The sequence below is a fragment of the Labrus mixtus genome, chromosome 20, assembly GCF_963584025.1.
Source record: "Labrus mixtus chromosome 20, fLabMix1.1, whole genome shotgun sequence".
NCBI lineage: Eukaryota > Metazoa > Chordata > Actinopteri > Labriformes > Labridae > Labrus > Labrus mixtus.
In genome coordinates, this window is record NC_083631.1 from 23,379,502 (window position 1) to 23,401,584 (window position 22,083).

A 22,083-nucleotide genomic window follows, 5' to 3' on the forward strand; every position below is an offset into this window, starting at 1 on the left:
CAGCTGGACTCCAGTGTTTATTCACGTCATAATAACACTTATTACAGTTACATAAAAACACACTTACAACATGAGGTGATACAAGAGAGCAAACGTGGGTTATATCATTTCATAACAGTTTCTTCAGCTCTCATTAGGCACACTCTGTTCTCAGCGCTTTTACGCACAGAGCGTAACGCACGTACGTAGGCCTTTCCTTATTACGCACGGACATGTCCATTTACGGGCATGTTGCGGCATTCTGCGTCACATGGGAGACTTTCTGGGAACCCCCGCCCAGGTAACTAGTCTCATCTCAACCCTCCTTCTATTGTATCGATAACAACCTGCGATCTCTCGTGAGAGTGGCGGAATTTCCTTTTTTATTGTTGTGAAACTTCAGATTAAAACCTGCCACACACCAGAGGAGCAAAGTGCGACCTTGTTAACAGGAAGGAAGGTAGAGATAAGACCAAAGTACATGCGGAAGTAGATAAAAACTCACACTTATGTGGCGTTTCATTATCAAATTCTTAAATCAAATCCATTTAGCGACAATCATGTTCTTTAATGAGGCAAAGCGGCAAAACTCGAAGTGTCAGTTATTGAAGTATCTACACATGAGGGGAAGTGAGAGCGGCTTCAGGAATGTCGGGGGCGTCTCAAGATGCCCCCTCCGCTTGTCAGAGGAGAGGGGGTGGGTAATAAAAAAGAAAAATGAGTGGGCGTCCGGAGCGGTGGATGGAGATGTTCGCGCGCTGCCAAGGAAAACATTCCGCAGGGACGCATCAGCGGCCAAATATGCGCGCGGCACCCAGGGGCTCAAAAGACGGAGGAAAGTCCCGCGTGGAGGGGGATGTATGAGTCACAGCGATGACCTCGCGCTAGACGGTGGTCAGTGAAGGTGTTCATGGGATCCAGACGCACAACACAGCCATCAAATCAAAAAAAATAAAAGCCACATCAAAAAGGAGTGAAGCTGCGGTTCCACCTGAACGTGTTGTGGAGACTTCTAACCACCTTTCATGTCACACGTAGTTAGCCTAATTTCCACCAATAACAACTCGTCTTGTTTTTCTGCCATGAACGTGGAAACAGAACACGCCCACGCAAGCTCTCGTTTTCTGACACTTTGATTGTGATTGAGAAACCTACTTTCAGGGGGATGTTGAGCCTGTTTCTGCCTCATTCTGCAGTTTACAACATTCAACAATAGGAAGAAAAACAGACCAATCAGCAGGTTTTGAAGACACACTAAATGTTTATTTTCCGAGTAAACAGAACAGAACATCTCCTCTGCCCTCAGAGACATCAAACAGCCTTCACAGCCAACTCTCCTACTCGAGGGAAAACTTTTAAATATCATGTTTCGAGTCCCCGTTTACGCACACACAGCAGGCCTACTTATTCTAATGCGAGCCAATTGAAGCAATACTGGCTCTCCACACGCCTCGGCCCACAGCCCACACTGAGTGTCTGTGGGAACATCTGTGATGCGAACAGTGACGTATGAAGAGCTCTGGGTGGGTTTGATTTTTTCTTTCCTCTCCACAAGCCCCCTTTCCCCTCCCACAGACAGACACACAACAGGCCTCCTCTCTCTCCTCTTGTTCTCTTCTCGAGAATAACATGAATATTCCTCCCACCTCAACCGCGGCCATCTGAGGCTTCACTAAAAGTTGCAGCTCAAGTTGCAGATTCAGTTTTTTGGAGGAGAGCGAGAGAAAAGGAGGAGGAGGAGGAGGAGGAGGAGGGATGTTTCATGAGTTTGAGGGACGTAAAAACACAATTATATCCTTTTTTTTGTTCTGTTTATTGAGGCTTTTTAATGAACCCGTTTGGTCTCAGTATAAACTCTGGTCTTCAGACCCTCTGCACCCCCTTTTGGTCTCAGTATAAACTCTGGTCTTCAGACCCTCTGCACCCCCTTTTGGTCTCAGTATAAACTCTGGTCTTCAGACCCTCTGCACCCCCTTTTGGTCTCAGTATAAACTCTGGTCTTCAGACCCTCTGCACCCCCTTTTGGTCTCAGTATAAACTCTGGTCTTCAGACCCTCTGCACCCCCTTTTGGTCTCAGTATAAACTCTGGTCTTCAGACCCTCTGCACCCCCTTTTGGTCTCAGTATAAACTCTGATCTTCAGACCCTCTGCACCCCCTTTTGGTCTCAGTATAAACTCTGGTCTTCAGACCCTCTGCACCCCCTTTTGGTCTCAGTATAAACTCTGGTCTTCAGACCCTCTGCACCCCCTTTTGGTCTCAGTATAAACTCTGGTCTTCAGACCCTCTGCACCCCCTTTTGGTCTCAGTATGAACTCTGGTCTTCAGACCCTCTGCACCCCCTTTTGGTCTCAGTATAAACTCTGGTCTTCAGACCCTCTGCACCCCCTTTTGGTCTCAGTATAAACTCTGGTCTTCAGACCCTCTGCACCCCCTTTTGGTCTCAGTATAAACTCTGGTCTTCAGACCCTCTGCACCCCCTTTTGGTCTCAGTATAAACTCTGGTCTTCAGACCCTCTGCACCCCCTTTTGGTCTCAGTATGAACTCTGGTCTTCAGACCCTCTGCACCCCCTTTTGGTCTCAGTATAAACTCTGGTCTTCAGACCCTCTGCACCCCCTTTTGGTCTCAGTATAAACTCTGGTCTTCAGACCCTCTGCACCCCCTTTTGGTCTCAGTATAAACTCTGGTCTTCAGACCCTCTGCACTCCCTTTTGGTCTCAGTATAAACTCTGGTCTTCAGACCCTCTGCACCCCCTTTTGGTCTCAGTATAAACTCTGGTCCTCAGACCCTCTGCACCCCCTTTTGGTCTCAGTATAAACTCTGGTCTTCAGACCCTCTGCACCCCCTTTTGGTCTCAGTATAAACTCTGGTCTTCAGACCCTCTGCACCCCCTTTTGGTCTCAGTATAAACTCTGGTCTTCAGACCCTCTGCACCCCCTTTTGGTCTCAGTATAAACTCTGGTCCTCAGACCCTCTGCACCCCCTTTGGTCTCAGTATAAACTCTGGTCTTCAGACCCTCTGCACCCCCTTTGGTCTCAGTATAAACTCTTGATTTCAGACTCTGCACACCCTTTGGTCTCAGGATAAACTCTTGATTTCAGACTCTGCACCCCCTTTGGTCTCAGTATAAACTCTGGTCTTCAGACCCTCTGCACCCCCTTTTGGTCTCAGTATAAACTCTGGTCCTCAGACCCTCTGCACCCCCTTTGGTCTCAGGATAAACTCTTGATTTCAGACTCTGCACCCCCTTTGGTCTCAGGATAAACTCTTGATTTCAGACTCTGCACACCCTTTTGGTCTGAGTATGAACTCTTGACTTTGGACTTTCTGCACCCCTTGTCATCAGGTGATAAATGTTTTAAGTCTCCTTTGGAAAGAGGGGGAGTGTTTGGGCGTCTCTGATAGAGCCTGGTAGGTGTTCATGTTTCCATTTGTGCTTTAAAGTATTTGTAACTGTGTGGGCCATGAATTAAACCCAGTTTCATTCAAACGGTCTCCGTCACAACGCTTACAGTAACAGTAATGTAAGATGAGTTGGTCTGTGAGGTGACAAACTAAATATTGTGACTGAATCTACAGGAAACAGAGAGTTGTCTCTAAGACTGCATTTAGCTCATTAGAACAAGTCGACAGTTCAGTTTAGTAAAATGAAAACAAAACAGAGTCAGGAAATCAGTCATTGGCACATGCATGAAATGTCTGGTCTGGGTCGCTGGTGGCCTGACACACAGAAGCTTAAAAAAACAAAAAAACTATATTTATGTTGTATGAATGTGGCCTGTGAAGGTCTAAATGTACTCTCTCTGTGTGAACCTGGGTAGTTTGGAGGTTTGTTGGGACACACTGCCACCTTGTGGAGGAACGTAGTCAGCTCAGGGCCCTTGAGAATCAGCGTCTATCTTACCTTTCTGCCAAATAATCAACTACCGTGGCTTTTCAATCAGTTCTGGATATCGATGCAAATGTGTTTATTTAAAGGACATTTAGTGTGCTGAATTTTCTCGCTCTTTTTTTGTCTTGTTGCGGTCGTGCACCTGAAATATCATTCACTGTTGATTTGATGATGTTTTTTTGCTGTTCAGGTTGATTCATGCCTTCTCAAAGTCTCCATGCTTTTCTCTTTTAGTCCTGTTTGTGACTCCACTGTTGCTTTAGCTGTTAGTTCATGTTTTGATCATCAGGGGAGGAGTGTTGGAGATATGTTTTCTCAGTCGAAGGATGGTACAGAGTAATGTTCCCCTGATGTCATCATTTTCAAACAGTCCCTGATGTACTCTCTTGTATTTTTTTTGAGAACATGACACAGACAAAGGCATCATTTATCATTATTAGATCTCCTCTGAGTGTCAGAGTAAACAAAGGTTTGAAGGTCAGATTTTAGCCGTGCAGAAACAAATGAAAAGGAAAACCTTATCTTATTTGTTTTACAAAATGTTTCAGACGCTGGGCTTGTAAACAGTCTGACGTGATACAGAAACAAATTAAAAAGATAAGTTAGTTTATGAACTCCTCGGCTGGTGCAGAGAGACGTTGGTTTGTGATGCTCTCGTCGTCTTTTGTTATGTTTTGTTTAGCTGCTATAGGCTTAGACCACAGGGTTAAGGCCCCCCTCTCTCTGTATGCATTCATGTGATGATACTTGTTGTATGATGCATCCTTGTTTTGGAGATGATAGTGGATTTAAGAATTAGGAGAGTCTCAGGACGGCTTTTAGAAAGGTCGTCTTTATTTTGAAAGTAAAGCACGGAAACACATATTTCAGCAAAGTGACAACAAACCAGACAAAGTAGTTCCCCTTTTTTTTTCTTCTTTTTTTTTTTACAAAACATCAACGTCTAACAGAGCCTGACTCCAGAAACACAGGACATGATTATAAAAGAAACAGACACTGAACCACCTCTCGGGGTTTGAAGCTCGTCTATCGTTTGCCGTTATAATGAAACATCCCTTTTGTTACATTCATATTTTAATGACTCTAGCCGACCGTCTCCTGGTGTGATTTCCTGTTTGAAGTTTATACGACACGGCATCACAACAGAATCAAAAAGCTGCCTACTGCACAGATTAAAGATGTCTACGAGGAGGAGGAAGAGGAGGAGGAGGAAGAGGAGGAGGAGAAGGAAGAGGAGGGGGAGGAGGAGGAGGAAGTAGAGGAGGAAGAAGAGGAGGATGAGGAAGAGGAGGAGGAAGAGGAGGAGGAGAAGGAAGAGGAGGGGGAGGAGGAGGAGGAAGTAGAGGAGGAAGAAGAGGAGGATGAGGAAGAGGAGGAGGAAGACGAGGAGGAGGATGAGGAAGAGGAGGAGTAGGAAGAGGAGGAGCAAGACGAGGAGGAGGATGAGGAAGAGGAGGAGGAAGTAGAGGAGGAAGAAGAGGAGGAGGAGGAGGAGGAGCAAGTAGAGTAAGAAGATGAGGAGGAGGATGAGGAAGAGGAGGAGGAAGTAGAGGAGGAGGAGGAGGAGGAGCAAGTAGAGTAAGAAGATGAGGAGGAGGATGAGGAAGAGGAGGAGGAAGTAGAGGAGGGTTAGGAGGGACAGGAGGAGGAGGAGGAAGATGAGGAGGGGGAGGAGGAGGAGGAAGAGGAGGAGGAGGGTTAGGAGGGACAGGAGGAGGAGGAGGAGGAAGAGGAGGAGGAAGTAGAGGAGGAGGAGGGTTAGGAGGGACAGGAGGAGGAGGAGGAGGAAGAAGAGGAGGAAGTAGAGGAGGGTTAGGAGGGACAGGAGGAGGAGGAGGAAGATGAGGAGGGGGAGGGGGAGGAGGAGGAGGAAGAGGAGGAGGAGGGTTAGGAGGGACAGGAGGAGGAGGAGGAGGAAGAAGAGGAGGAAGGTATCTTAAGTACTGTTTCAGGTACACAATGATAACAACACTGTGGTGAATAATCAGCTGGTTTCCTGACGTCCTGCTTTAAAAGTGAAGGTGTGAATACACGACGTGACGATGAGGAGAATCAGAGATCAGTTTGTGTGCTAAGGTTAGTAAACGGAGCGAGGCTACATCTCTACAGAGAAGTTCTAGACAACAATCTCTAAATGTTTTCCATCTATCTCAGCAGGCCGCTGCCGCTCCCCTCCCCGTCGTCGACCATGATGGAGCGCTTACGCAGCACATAGTTCCCCTTCCTGTAGCTCCGGGCCGGCAGGGGCAGCTTGGTCTGGCATGGCGCGCGGTACTGAGGCAGGCCGCTCTTGGTGGTGTCGAGCTCCTCGGGGTCGTCCTGCTGGGCTCTGAGGGCGGCGATCACGTCTTTGTCCGAGGGGCTCAGGGTCAGGCAGCCGCAGGGACGACCGCCGCCGCCCTCCGCTCCGACCTCCTCCGTCTCATCCTCCACCGTCATGAAGGCGTCCCCCCACAGGCTCTCGCAGAGGTCCCTGCCGTGCTGGTACATCTGCACACACACACAAACACACACAACACTCAGAGAGGGCGGAGACATAACGTCCTTCCAAGCACGCACACCGGCTCCTTTCAGACGCAGCCGCCAATGTCTCAAAGAGAACACGCTTTGAATCTTTTGTGCACAAGATAAAGCCAAAAAAAACTCGATCATCACCTGGAGTTCAAGGTATCCTCCCTCCTAACAAAACTCACAGAACGTCTTCCCCCGGAGCGGGTACAAAGGGTCTGACTCTGATAATAATGCATCATAACTTATGTTTCAAATCACAGAAACTGTTGCATTCTGTGTTTCCCTCCGAAATCTACAAGACTGGAAGTATAAAGAAACAGAAATAATTCTACAATTGACTTATTAGACGCCTTCATCCAAGGCGACCTCACGGTGACTGGGAAGGGCAAAGAAACACTTTACAAAATGTGAGACAAATTTACATTTTTTTTTCTGAGACAAATTTACAAGTGGCAGAACACTTTTACCAGTCCCCAAACAAATTTACAAACGACAGAATCTCGACGGAAAGGGAATGTACTAAATACAGGAAGTGACCCAGAAGTGATTGAGTGAGGGGTCTTTTTGTTTGTTTTGGAGGAAACAAACAAAGTGACCCCTTCACTTCCCAGCCACCGTACGACGTACATCAGGGAGTAAGAACGACACAAGCAAGGATCAAGAGCGTCAGGAAGTGTAAACAAACAGCTTTAAGTCTGATTGGACACACAGGTGCTGACAGGAAGTGATCAGAGGTGCTGACAGGAAGGGACCAGAGGCAGAGTGCCACATCGACAGTTTTTCTTAAGAGTTCTTATCAGCATCGAAACCATACAAAATATCGTCATAATCAAACAAATCCATCCTCATTAAGTGTGTAGGTGTTCATCAAAGAGTTAGATATCATGAAAAGAACCCGTGCATAAAACTTGTGCTGTAGGATCATGGACGGTATAAGACGTGGAAGTAGTCGCTCTGTTTTCAAAATGGCGCCACATGTGTGTTTGTTGAGAGGCTTTTGTGACAGACTGTTCTTTCCAATGATGTTTGATTTAATGTCATGTGAGTGTGACGGGTTATTAAAACTCACAGGAGCGTTTCACACCGACAGCTCAAAGCTCAAATGCTGAAGTGACATGATCGTGCATTCTCTCTAAAGGCCAGCAGGGGGCGAGACGGCAGGTTTCAAAAACTGTCTGATTGGATTGAACCAGATAAGAAATAGATTTGTGTGATCCTCAAAATGAGTTATATTTTCCCACACTGGTTCTGCAGTAGCGTTGCATTAAATCTCCAGTATTTGCTTTTCTTTTTCTTGCAACATTCATCACGTGCAGCCTTTCTTCGCTGGTAGACATCACATTGGAATAATTGATTTTGGCTTCTCAGGGCAGCGCCGGCCTTGAAAACAAACACCCTCTGCCAGGTGTTAAGAAGCAGCCTGCAGGCACCTGGCAGCTGCTTCTCTCCTCACCGCTGTCTGCAGCAGCCCTGAGAGCAAAATCACAAGACATGACGACCTTGGCGAGCTCACGCTGATCACTCAATGACTTCATCTCCTCGTGGCGGCAGGACGATGATTCTTCACAGGAGACCGGACGGATTCAGACCAATCAGAGGGAGGGGTCGGCTTTCTTCCTCTCTGACGGGGGATTCATCACGGCGCTCAGCATTTATGAAGTTATAATCTGAGGGGAAAACTCCGGTTCCTGCTGACACAAGCGGTACGTTTTGTGGAGCGTGAAAAAACGATGCTCCTCTCTAATAGGACACGTACGTGGATTAAAGCAAATACTGCACGCCGCTGCAAGAAAACAAATCAGCATTCAACTGTTTAAGCTGTTTAACTGGAATAGAGCCTGCACATAGACACAGTTGGCAAAGCTAATTATGGAAGTTTGAGACACGCATGCAGGCGGTGCTTCCCCGTGTTAAAGCTCCCACTCTGCCATAAGACGAGCTGCCGAGTCTCCCACTTCATCTCCCCATGCTCTTTTTTTCTTCTTCTCTTGTTTATAGCTGCACTCTGTGTTTGTTTATCTCTTCTTCTTTACTTCACCACCCCTCCTCCACCACCTCAGCGTCTGCTTCCTTTCATCCTCCTGTCTGTTGGGGGATTAAAACCTGAGTCACACCGGGCGCTCGCAGAGGGAAAAAAAACCCTGTAATATATCAACCGTGTTCAAAGGACAAAGAGGATTTCTCTCCACTACACACTGTATCCCCTCTGTGTGACACTTTGGAGTTATCTGTACGACCACATAATACACACACACACACACACACACACACACACACACACAGAGAGTTCTGTCCTACCCCATGCGGGCGTAGGTCAGGGTTAGCTGCCAGCGCTAATTCAGAACAAGCTTAAGTGGCTTTAGACGAGTGTGTGAGATAGTGACATTCCCCCGGGGCTCTATCCTTCACGTTTTTATCTTTTTCCAATTCTGACCTGCTCTGTCCCGACCCCCCCCCCCCAAACATCTCACCTGGTGTGAAAAGGAAACACAAAAGAGAGAGGGCTTAAATCTTTGAGCCTTTTGGCAATGACAAAAATATCTTTCCCCACATAAAGTGATAAATCTGATAGAAATAACACCTGGGAGGAATTGTTGGGGTTTGTACCTGCGATGTTTTCTTAGGCTGAGAGCTGAAATGATCTTGATTCAGGATTGTGATGACATTTTCTATTCTTTTTGTTATTCAAGTTTTCTAATGCCTTTAGGTTTAGTGTCAAAGACAAAAACTTAAAGGAGCAGTATGTAACTCTGACCTCTAGTGTTTAAAATGGGTACTGCAGTCCAAATTCTAAACATCATAGAGAGCTGTCTCCCCCCCCCCCTCCTCTCTAGAGTCCATGCTCACACAGGTCACCATGTGGTGGACTCTGAAGCTTCAGTGTTTATCCAGCTCTGCATGGGTCTGTAAACCTTTCTGTGTTCTAACCTCTCTCCATTTTTCAAAAGCATCTCCAATATTGATCCTAGTTTGAGCACGTTTCTGCTCGTGGAGATTATTAGAAACATGCAGAGGCTTTTTAGGTCGGGTACAATCACTTCTATCTGAACCACTTCTCTTGCCCGCTTTCATCGCTGCAACACCTGTTGACCTGATAACTGCTCTCATATCTGACAAACTGAGGGGCGTCCAAAACGGCCGTGTGGGGGGGTCGTCTTAAAACCGCCTACCTTCTCTGGTCCAAACAAATCCAGAGCATTCAGGAGCAGAATCTATCCTTTAAGATTTTGTTAATGCTCAGAGTCGGCGGCCTCTCCGCGCTGCAGATGAAACATCGTTCAGACAAAACAAAACCCGGAGCAGAAAGAGTGTCTCTCTGGGATAAATAAGACCTTGGCTGGTAAATAATGTTACCAAAGAGGACAAAGAGAGAGAGAGCGAGAGGGAGCGAGAGAGAGAGAGAGAGAGTGCCAGAGGGATTTCTGCATGCAGTGGATGAATGTGTCTACTTATGTGTGCCTTTAAATGCATTAGCTCGTCTCTATGCAAATTGACGTCTACTGCAGAGAGCATTTACAAAACCAGACTGTATTCGTTTCTATTTAATACACACACACACACACACACACACACACACACACATACACATACACATACACATACACATACACATACACATACACACACACACACACACATACACACACTATATTAATGCACCAGGGGAACTTTTCAGGGATTCTAACGAGGTTTCATGAGGATTTAATCAACTTAAATTGTGTGGTATCATGTGCTTAAAGATCTCTCCTGTGTTGACTTGTTGTCTCTGTGCAGCTCTCAGAACGTCTGAGGTGAACTGAAACGCTGTGAGCTCAGACCACAAAGCAGCTCAAACCAAAACAAAATGATTCTCTGCCGCTGTGACCTCCAAAAAGTGTAACTGTGGGCTAACGCTGGTTTTCAGTGGATCTGACGACAATGCTCTGAGTCATTCCTCTTTAAATACAGACACTCTGTTTTAAAAGCTCATTTGGTGCTGTTAGCGAGGCCTGAAATGAGAGAGGGTCAAAACAAGCACGCGCACACACACACACACACACACACACACACACACACACACACACACACACACACACACACACACACACACGCTTTCATACAAATGAGTTATTTAGTAAATTCCAGGAATGATCTAATAGAGCAGAGAGTATAAATGGATGCAGAGATGGAAGGATGATAAAAAGAAAAATAAAGAAGTGTGGCTGGAAATGAGGAAAGAACAACATTTAGATCGATGGAGAGAAAACTAATTTGAAAGAAAGAAAGAAGAAGGAATGTTTTTTGGAAAGTAGAGAAAGAAAGAAAGGGAGGACATATGGAAATTTGGATGGATGGATGAATAGATGGATTGAAAGATGGATGATGGATGGAAAGATGGATGGATAGAAAGATGGATGGATGGAAAGATGGATGGATGGATAGAAAGATGGATGGATGGAAAGATGGATGAAAGATGGATGGATAGATGGATGGAAAGATGGATGAAAGATGGATGGATAGATGGATGGAAAGATGGATGGATAGAAAGATGGATGGATGGATGGATGGAAAGATGGATGATGGATTGAAAGATGGATGGATAGAAAGATGGATGATGGAAAGATGGATGATGGATTGAAAGATGGATGGATGGAAAGATGGATGAAAGATGGATGGATAGATGGATGGAAAGATGGATGGATAGAAAGATGGATGGATAGATGGATGGAAAGATGGATGGAAAGATGGATGGATAGAAAGATGGATGGATAGAAAGATGGATGGAAAGATGGATATATTATTGCATACAACCAAGCGATGTTTATTGAACTTGTAGATTTGAAAAGTGTCTCTGACAGCTTCATGTCCTCAGACTGGTTCAGGTCAGAATGAGCTGAGGGGGAAACATTTGAATGTGACACAAAGACAAGTTTCTCGTGGAGTCGACTCGTGGAACGGTTTAGAAACACAAATGAAATGAGTCGGCGTCTCTGTTCACTGGAGCAGGTCGGACCTCTTCATGCTTCAGACCACAGCGCTGCTCTGTACTGTTAACCCTTTAGTTACCACACACACACTCTGCCTGCTGCAGACTCTACAGATACACACCGTGTGACCTCTGACCTTCACTGTTAACCCTTTAGTTACCACACACACACTCTGCCTGCTGCAGACTCTACAGATACACACCGTGTGACCTCTGACCTTCACTGTTAACCCTTTAGTTACCACACACACACTCTGCCTGCTGCAGACTCTACAGATACACTGTGTGACCTCTGACCTTCACTGTTAACCCTTTAGTTACCACACACACACTCTGCCTGCTGCAGACTCTACAGATACACACCGTGTGACCTCTGACCTTCACTGTTAACCCTTTAGTTACCACACACACACTCTGCCTGCTGCAGACTCTACAGATACACACCGTGTGACCTCTGACCTTCACTGTTAACCCTTTAGTTACCACACACACACTCTGCCTGCTGCAGACTCTACAGATACACACCGTGTGACCTCTGACCTTCACTGTTAACCCTTTAGTTACCACACACACACTCTGCCTGCTGCAGACTCTACAGATACACACCGTGTGACCTCTGACCTTCACTGTTAACCCTTTAGTTACCACACACACACTCTGCCTGCTGCAGACTCTACAGATACACACCGTGTGACCTCTGACCTTCACTGTTAACCCTTTAGTTACCACACACACACTCTGCCTGCTGCAGACTCTACAGATACACTGTGTGACCTCTGACCTTCACTGTTAACCCTTTAGTTACCACACACACACTCTGCCTGCTGCAGACTCTACAGATACACACCGTGTGACCTCTGACCTTCACTGTTAACCCTTTAGTTACCACACACACACTCTGCCTGCTGCAGACTCTACAGATACACACCGTGTGACCTCTGACCTTCACTGTTAACCCTTTAGTTACCACACACACACTCTGCCTGCTGCAGACTCTACAGATACACACCGTGTGACCTCTGACCTTCACTGTTAACCCTTTAGTTACCACACACACACTCTGCCTGCTGCAGACTCTACAGATACACCGTGTGACCTCTGACCTTCACTGTTAACCCTTTAGTTACCACACACACACTCTGCCTGCTGCAGACTCTACAGATATACACCGTGTGACCTCTGACCTTCACTGTTAACCCTTTAGTTACCACACACACACTCTGCCTGCTGCAGACTCTACAGATACACCGTGTGACCTCTGACCTTCACTGTTAACCCTTTAGTTACCACACACACACTCTGCCTGCTGCAGACTCTACAGATACACTGTGTGACCTCTGACCTGCACTGTCACAGCTTAAATGACAAACTTTGAGGTCCGTCATGGGATTTCAAAACAACGACAAATGCACAAAACTCTTACCTAAAAACGGACTGCTCAAAGACACGGGACAAAAACATATTGGACCGACAAAAATGACCATCCTTAAAGTCGAGCAGCTCTTGTGGCTGGGAGTAAAAATCTAGAAAAGTCCAGATTCATGTAAGCGGCCAATCATAGATGGTTTGGGTTCAGGCCTACCTGCTGGTACTGGACACAGTTTCCGGTGCAGTTCTGTCCTCTGGGGTCTCTGGCCCAGTTACGAGCACACGTCATGTCCATCCTGCAGGCGTCAAACCTAAAGACACAGATGTAAGATATTCACATTAAATACCTGAAACGGCAGAGCATCAAGCTGTCATTCATGCTGTTTCCTCGGTAACCTCTAGTGCCAATTATTCATGTTCTGTTGAATATCTCCCTTGAAACTTAAAATCGTTTTTAAGCAGTTTTTTGTGCCAGACTGTTTTGCAGCAGGGCACACCAACATCCTGGAAGTTTGTTGTCAGCACAACTGCCCCAAGAAAAACAAAGTGTTTCATGCATTTAAATCTCTTCGGCTTGTTTGTTGCAAGATGAGGAATTTACATTTCAGTTCCCTGTGAACTCTCTTGACTCCGAGTTGCAACAGGAAGTCGGCTCTCTGTAAAGAAATAAATCAAGTGTTTGTTTATCCTGTAGGAAATAGACTTGTTGAAGATGTGGTTTTGTCAGTCGTGCATTAAGATGATGTCATTTATTTGCATGAAGCCTCTAAACCTAAAACTCCCTCTGCCCTCAGATTCATAACTGGTGACGGGTATGGCGCTTACCATTGTGTCCTGTATGAGAAGGTCGATTGGTTCATCAGAACACACTGATTTTACATTCTATTGGTCATAGTTTAACCAGTTTAAAGATGGAGATGTGTTTCCTTTAAAGGTCTCAAAAAGTCTTGAATGCTTCCTGGAGAAGTCCTACACAGAGATGTGTCTTGTCTTCCTGTGAATCCTCGGCGGTGTCTTCGGACTCTAGCTGGGTCGTTCTTGTACCTGACTCTACAAACTAAACTGATTTATGTCGCCTTATCACCTGAGACATGCAGCACAGCCTGCTGTCTGATAACCTCTCTCCTGACACTCGTACGGCCTCATACTCATTCTCATCTACAGTCGTCTAGCGGTGTGTTTTTCGGCGGCCTCACCAGTCACGGCAGAAGCTGTGGCAGAGCGGCACGGCCTGAATGTAGGAGCGGCGGTGGGGGTGGGGCCAGCGTGCAGCGTCGGGGGAGCAGCGGTAAAAGCAGGCCACACGCTTCAGGAAGCCTTCACACCTGAGGAGAGAGAGAGAGGAGTTAGGATGGACATAATGACCTTTAGGTGACCCTGGAGGCGGACTCTCCAGTGTTTCCTTTTTTAGTTTAGTTTTAGTTTATTTGCACATTTTTTGAAAGAAGAGTCAAACAGAAAAAATAAAATAAATAAAAAATAAAACACATGTGCAGGTGAGGTAGAAACCCATGAGGGCTTATCTCACAACCTTAAGAGATTAAACAAAGTTCAAATAAAATACAGTAAAAATAACAAAGTAAGAATATTTACTATCACAAATAAAATTTACCCCAATTGAAAATTACATACAAACATTGAAAACATAAAAATAGAGCAAAACTGGACATACAGTATGTAGACAATATAACAAAGTCAGGACAATTCACTATTCACTACAAATCTTTCTGACATCAACGCATTTCTGAGTCTCAATTTGTATCTTTGCCCTACTTCTCCCCTAATGTAGCTCTCCTACTTTGGTCCGAGGAGGATTAACCCTTTAACACCGGGGATAAATCCAGCCATGACCGCACTGTGGAGGATTAATCAATCAATTAAATCACTTGTTATTCACTCGGCACCAAGCGGACACTGAAGTTATCTTAAGACACGTTAAGTCGAGGTCAGCACCGCAGGCTTTGCTCTGTTATTTAAAGAAACCCAACATGAGTTAGCACTTGGCGACGGCGGCAGGAAAACAGGTCGGGCAGAAGCAGCCTGATTCCTGCACAGGTATCGTCTGTTTAACCCCGGGCCAAGCAGGTGACATGAAGAGAGAAATAAACATGCAGACGTAAAGAAACGGCTGCTGAAAGATATGAAGAATAACTGGAAAAGCTAAGGGTCCTTATCTGAACTGCTTTCTTTCTTCCTGATATCTTATTTTCTTTAGAAGAAGATAATACTTTATTAATCCCGCAAGGAGAAATTCAATTGTTGCACAAGCAGGATTTAAAATCAAGACCACCACTGATTGGCTATTTTTCCATGTCATCACTCTGATTAGGAGGAAAACTCCTCTTTTTTCTCCTCCTAATTTATTTGTAGTTTGATTTTTACCCCCCGGTTACGACCACAACCTTCCCGCTCTAAGTGAGGGACACGCCCCCGGGACACAAGATGAGGATTTTTCTGTCACATTTATGGTGTTGACTCTGTCTCACCCCGCCCCTGGTCTCGGTCTTGGTCTTGACATTTCGGTTCTCAAACGTTACCAATGTACTTGTGCAGGAGTTTGCCTGCAATTTTAGGTAGTCAAAATGAGAAATGACCCCATATTGGGTGCCGAGGACTTCTATTTTTGTTGCCATGGTTTCAAAATCAGTAGCCTTGCACAGGTAGTCCACCGATTCAAAAATTATTGCTTACAGCTGATTTCATGTTAAATAAGAGTGTAAATTTGAGTGTTGTCGTGGAGACTTACTGAGAGCTCAGGGATCCACACTTGTCCCAGGGTTCATTCTTGTTGGTATCGGCGGGAACATGAGAGATATCCTGGATGTTTTCATCCGTGCAGCAGCTATCTGTCAGCGGCAAAGACAGGAGCACACTCAGCAAGCATTCAGTCAGCAGAGTCAACGAGACATTTTCATCACAGCTCCACATCGCACAGTTACACACATACAGGGGCAGAGTCTCTGAGCTGGTAGCATCATGAGTTCTGGATCTAAAGCCCCCCCCCCCTCTCTGTTTGCACTGATAATATTCCATTGCAAACCTAGCGGCAAAGTTTTGCTGATTTATGCGTCTGGGTGTTTAAATGTGTCTAATTGTAGAGCGGAGCTGTCAGCACCTCCACTCTCTGCTGCAGGGCCGAGCTCTCATCCTGACCGGGTTTCAATCTGTCCACATGTATATGATGAGCGGAGACGAGAGAGGACAGCTCTTTCTCCGGCTCATAATGAAACTCAGACTCTGCCGATCTTATACCACAGCAATAATCGATGGATTGTCAGTTTGATCCGATGCTCCTGCTGCCTTCATGTTGGGAGTGTTGTTGGCAAAGACGCTGCTCCTGAAGGCATATATTTGTGTGGATATATTTAGATTGGTATGATTGACAGGGCTGAGCTGCAGCCTCTGCCATCTGTGTGTGAATGTGTGAAAGTGACATGTCGTGATAAGTGCTTGGAGCGGTTGTAAGAAGAGAAAACGTATAAGAAGGGCGGCCTAATTGGCATCCATTTACACATCTGTAAAAAGGGTTACGACCCTGACGGGGAGAGTTTGGGGGCTTTTATCCTTTATTTAGACGGGACAGTGGATGGAATCTGAAATCAGGAAGAGAGAGAGAGAGTGGGGAATGACATGCTGTGGCGATTCTAGAGCCTGTCGGGGCCCTAGGCAAAAATCAATTGGGGGGACCCCTTAGGGAGGTTTCCTACCATCATTGCAAAAGTTGCACATTTTAGGCCGCTGCTTTGGGGCCCCCTACCCCAAGCAGTGGCCTGCCTCGCCTCTGATCGAACGCAGGAAAGGAGCCACAGGTCGGATTGAACCCGGGCCAGCCGCCTGGAGGACTACAGCCTCTGTCTCTGGGCTGAACCTAACCGCTAGGCCATCTGCGCCCCGTGGCTGATCTATTCATTTATTATTAACACCATTATTTTAATTTTTTTATGGTTTATTGTTTATGCATTTTGTTATGTTTGACATGTGGTCTAATGAGCAGTTAACACAAACGTTATTAGCATTATGTGTTGCTTATTTCTCACGCTCTATTTATCGTCTTACAAGATTTATCGCATCGTGTTGTCAAGCATTGCAAACGTTCACACAGATGAAGTCCTTCAGGGATGAATCCAGTTTGAAGGAAAGCTTCTGGAGCACGCGGTGAACACAGCCGACACAGAGTGTGTGCTCCAGAAGTTTCCCTTCATGCTGTGATTTCCTCTCACGATCAGAGACACAGCGGCTTGTAATGTCTGTCAGCTGAAGCACAGATTCTGCTTCCTTTTGTTGTTTGAATAAATGTATTTGAATAGTATTGATTAGCACTCTGCAGTTAGCATCAACTCTTAAGACGCTAACTTTTTCTATTTTTTTATTGATGTCTAGCTTTAATGTTTGGGTGTTTTTGTTCCTGCATAGAAACCAATCGATGCCGCCCCAAATAAAAGCTTTTTAATGTCTGATTACAAACAAAGCGAGGAGGGGGGGAACATTTAACCCTTTGTGTGGGTGCTTTCAGACTCAAACGATGCATTTTTATTTATTCAGGCGCCAAATCACAACCACAGTCCTGTCATTGTTTACAGAGCAGGTCTGGACTCTCTGCTGTATTATTATTTTACAGAGACCAGACATTAATCCACCAAAAGCCATCATGGCTTGAACTCGATGTAACAGGCAGAAATCTGGAGCGGAATCAGACGGCGTTTATGGACGGCCATCTGCCGTAGCTGGATGAGCCGATGAGGAGAAATACAGAGGAGAAAAACAAGAACGTCATGCAGCGTCTGGAAAACAAAGAGCCGGTCACTCACTGTCAGCGTACAGCCCACACTCCCTCAGGTGGGGCTCCGGGCCGGGTGTGGCCTTGTGCTTTCCATCCTGAAGACACACCCCCTCTGAGCGGGCTCCGCCCATCAGCTCAGCAGCCAAATATGTACAGATCAACAGCAGGAGGTGAGAGGTGACGGCCATCTCTGCAGCTGCAAAAAACAAGTCTGGAAAAGAGATCAGGAGACATTTGAACTGAATCAGCTGCAGAAATAAAAACACAAATATATTTCATTTCAGTTTATGGTTTCAACACAATAATACTGAAACACTGTTCATGAGCAAACAGGAGCAGGAAGAAGAAAACCACAAATATATGAACACATTTCATATCTCTGAGTGTGTATTATAATCTGTGGGTGTCAGAAGAAGTTTTCCTGTTCATAGGGAGACTAAACTTCAGAACCATAACGAGGTGTTAAATCTGTGTTTAAAGCCGTTCCCACGCCTCCCTGTGTCACACTGCACACGGTAACTTATCGTGTGTGTGTGTGTGTGTGTGTGTGTGTGTGTGTGTGTGTGTGTGTGTGTGTGTGTGTGTGTGTGTGTGTGTGTGTGTGTGTGTGTGTGAGACGTCCTGCGCGGCCCGTTTATCTCTGCGTGTGGTGACCCAGTAGAGCCCGGGTTGAGCCTAATTAGGGGGGACGGGAGCACCGTGCTGAGCTGGATGACATGCGTGTTGGTTTAATCTGAAGAGCTGGCTGACCGACGTGCAGCCTAGATGTGAACAAATCTGCTCGACATGACCACACGGTCCCAAACAGGTCAGGTGTGACCCTGATTCAACACGGGGGATAACCAGATATACAAGATGTAAAAAAAAAAACATCAGAAATGAGGGAGGAAGGGCAGAAAATATGGGAGAGGGTTTGTGCACGTTGTGACCTTCAGGTTCCAGTTAGTTTTCACTTATTTACAAAGAGATCACTAAATAACAAACAACGGATCCTACTTAGAAACTCTTTGAGATTTACTTCAAATTAAATCAAATCTTGTCAAACAGTTACTTCTGGACGTCCTGCATCAATACCAACAAAATAAAAATAATAATCCACAAAAGAATCAGCAATGAGTTTGAAAATATCAAAAATATCACAACACAACAATATGTGATATTTAATGCTCAGGCAGAAGGCTTTATAGTTTATAATTTAAACATGTAGCATCACACACATGTCCTAAATAACCTTGGGGAACAAACTGCCCCCAAAAAAATCCCTTTCCCCTACAGAGTGCTGTGTCGCTCATTAGTGAGTTTTCAGCCACCTCGAGGCGTTTGAGTGGTTTTTTTTTACATCGCGTGTATAGCAGCTGTGGCACAATATTTCATATCTCAACCCTCACAAATCCTGAAGTTTGTCTGTGACATCCTTAATAATGTTGAGCTCTGTCTGATTGTGGTGTGTGTGGTGGTGCAGTTTAAGAAGACGAGCGTGTTTTTCTTACCTGTCGGTGGTTTCAAGATGCTCCGGGATGTGGATTAGTTTCCTCTGTCTCTCCGGTGTGTTGTGTTGTAAATCCAGCTGGCTGTTCTGGGTACTCCGGTGTCCTCCCCTCTCTCTCTCTCTCTCTCTCTCTCTCTCTCTCTCTCTCTCTCTCTCTCTCTCTCTCTCTCTCTCTGCGTGCAGCGCTGTGATCTCTTGTAGCTGCCGCTCGACACTTTGTCACCGGTTTATATGAAGGACATCTCGGTCCCTTCCACCAGGCGGCTCACCCCCTCCCTCTGCCCCATGCTGGGAAGTCCTCTCTCTCTCTCCCTCCCTCCCTTTCCTACACACACACACACACACACACACACACACACACACACACACACAAAGAAAAGACTCCCTCCTTGTTAATCTCCCGTGAGATGTTTACCAAATCCTTCTTGTTGACAGGCTTCTATCTCCGTTATTCAAAGCAACATTGAAGCCCAGAAATATTACAAAGATTTCTCAAAGTCACAGGAGAGATGTTGCTCTTCGTTTTAAAGGTATCAAATAATGAAGGTGCTGCTGAGTCACACCTGTCCTCTCTCTCTCTCTCTCTCTCTCTCTCTCTCTCTCTCTCTCTCTCTCACGGCGGGGTTAGAGGAGGCTGAGGTTTATAATACTGTGTGTTCTGCTGAGGACAGGGAACACGCTGAACTCGGGGGGGGGGGGGGGGGGGGGGGGGTCATTGTTTTGTCTCATTTCACTCGGAGCTGTCGACCTTGCAAACAATGAGACTAAATATTAGAGTTTATCTCCTTTCTCTCAGCACTGTCACATCGCACGAGGAGAGTGTTTTGATGAGGCAGCAACATCGGCACATTTAACAAAAAGAAGTTTGATTTGTTTGAAATGCTGCAGCAGCAGGACTTTGTTTATGTTTGGACCTCACCGGTTTTATTTTTACCTGCAGAAATGTGAGGAGTGGTGAGGCCTACAGGTGGATGCTGAGGGGGTGGAGGGGGGAGGGGGGGGGTGAAGGTCAGAGTGGGCAATGACGGAGCAGAGAGGGAGAGAGCGGAAATCTTGCAGCTTAAATCGGCCGCCAATGGGAAGGAGGTGTCGTCAGGTGAAATCAGTGCAGCTCGTGTTGTCTGTCTGAACCAGCTCGTGGCTTCATCGCCTCGTTTTGTAGACTTGAAAACAATCAGTCAATCAAACGTTTGTAACAAAACACAGATTGACCTCGTTGTTTTGTGATATAAGATTACATAACCGTCCAACCAGACGGGATAAAACTGCTCAGTGACCATCGAGCCTTCAGGAGCTGTGGCGTGGAATAAAACGCTTTAATGAATAATTATATTTCATGAATGTCTCTGTGTGTTTACAAATGTTGGCATGAATTCACTGCTGTTGTTGTAGGTCATACCATCGCTATGGCAACGCCTCATACATCTTTAGCAGATTTGTCAAACCTCTGAATTCTTAAGGTGTGGACTTTTTGAACACTGAGTGATATTTAGGGATTCTCCATGTTCTTACGCTACCTCGTAAATATCTGTCAGTCGTGCTTTTCTCACACACACATGCTCCTCCTATATTTCCTCATGAGGTCAATTTGTGTACGTGGGAAACAAATGAACCAAACTAAGGTGTAATCCCTGAAAGTATTTAGTTAATTCTTTTGGACTGGCTGAGACCCATGAGTGTGTTTTTCCATCGTGTGTGTGTTTGTTGTTTCTCCTGGCGTTTAATCTCACCTCCTCTTGGACCTGGTGCAGCAGTCTAATCCCCGGCCGGGTGCATCTCTCTCTCTCTCTCTCTCTCTCTCTCTCTCTCTCTCTCTCTCTCCCTCTCTCTCTCTCTCTCTCCCTCTCTCTCTCTCCCTCCCTCTCTCTCTCTCTCTCTCCCTCTCTCTCTCCCTCTCTCTCTCTCTCTCTCCCTCTCTCTCTCTCTCTCTCTCTCTCCCTCCCTCTCTCTCTCTCTCTCCCTCTCTCTCTCCCTCTCTCTCTCTCTCTCTCCCTCTCTCTCTCTCTCTCTCTCTCTCTCCCTCTCTCTCTCTCTCTCTCTCTCCCTCTCTCTCTCTCTCTCTCCCCCTCTCTCTCTCTCTCTCTCTCCCTCTCTCTCTCTCTCTCTCTCTCCCCCTCTCTCTCTCTCTCTCTCTCTCTGACCTCCAAGGCTTTTGGCCGCAGCAGAGCAGATGGAGAGTCTCTCGCGTGTCCTAGATACGTCCGCCTAAAACCAAGACTGTGAAATCAGTGACATGTCTTGGAGATGATTAGTTTTGGCGGAGACGGGAGAAGACGAGACGTATTGGTGTTAAACAAACACACAGTGCAGATATAAAATGGTCTCTCATAGTCTATACGAGCTGACAGAGGAAATGAGGGCTCGCTCGGGGCCCGTTGTTTCATAACAGCTGAGGGTCGTCCCACTGAGCACTTTATTTCTGGGGGTGAGAGCAGAGGAGCGGGACGCAGACAAACAGCTCTCCATCTGGTAATTAGAGGAGGAATAACGATATCCTTTGTGCTGAAGCTATTCAGGGAACGGAGAGAGAGAGCGAGGACAAAGCGGGCCCTCGCTGCTCTCTCTGTGTACCCTTGTTGTCGCTCTCATTTATCAGGGTTGGGTCAGTGCCTGCGCTCCAGCCTCAGGCCGGCCCTCAGCTGGCACACAGCGTCGGCCAAGCGTCCCCCGTCAGCTCGCTAACTGACAGACATTCATTTCCGCCTGTTAGACTTTTCTTTTCATTTGTTGTTCCACTGGCCTCTTTCTCCATCTCTGTAACAATCTGCATGAAGTTTAGGAACCTAAGGTGAGAGGAAGGTGTAAAAAAAAAAACCTCTTCATTAAAACAGAGGATGAAATTTGGGTTGTGTACTCGTGTGACTCCCAACAGAGAGTAATGTCACCCTGGGGTGCAGCCTACTTCTGGAGCTGCCCGCGGCGCTCTACATAACATTTTAATGAAAGAATAAACTGTTCCTGAGTTTGAGTCACAAATGTGTTTTGTGGAGAGAGTTTATAATCACTAAAGGTCCGACAAAGAGAAGTGGAGAGATATAAACTGTTCAATAGGAAACATTCGGCAAAGGAAGAAAAATGTTGAAATACTAAAATAA

At 46.0% G+C, this 22,083-nt stretch overlaps 1 protein-coding gene across 1 annotated transcript; it reads right to left on the reverse strand.

The window, feature by feature from the left end:
• Nucleotides 1-4,687: 4,687 nt before the first annotated feature.
• On the reverse strand, nt 4,688-19,237 carry rtbdn (retbindin). The gene is made up of 6 exons (XM_061026903.1): nt 18,990-19,237; nt 17,528-17,710; nt 15,466-15,565; nt 13,916-14,044; nt 12,934-13,030; nt 4,688-6,364 (listed from the first exon to the last, which is right to left on the reverse strand). The coding sequence occupies exons 2-6, from the start codon at nt 17,685-17,687 to the stop codon at nt 6,020-6,022; spliced, it is 831 nt and encodes a 276-aa protein (XP_060882886.1). The 5' UTR covers nt 17,688-17,710; nt 18,990-19,237; the 3' UTR covers nt 4,688-6,019.
• Nucleotides 19,238-22,083: the final 2,846 nt, after the last annotated feature.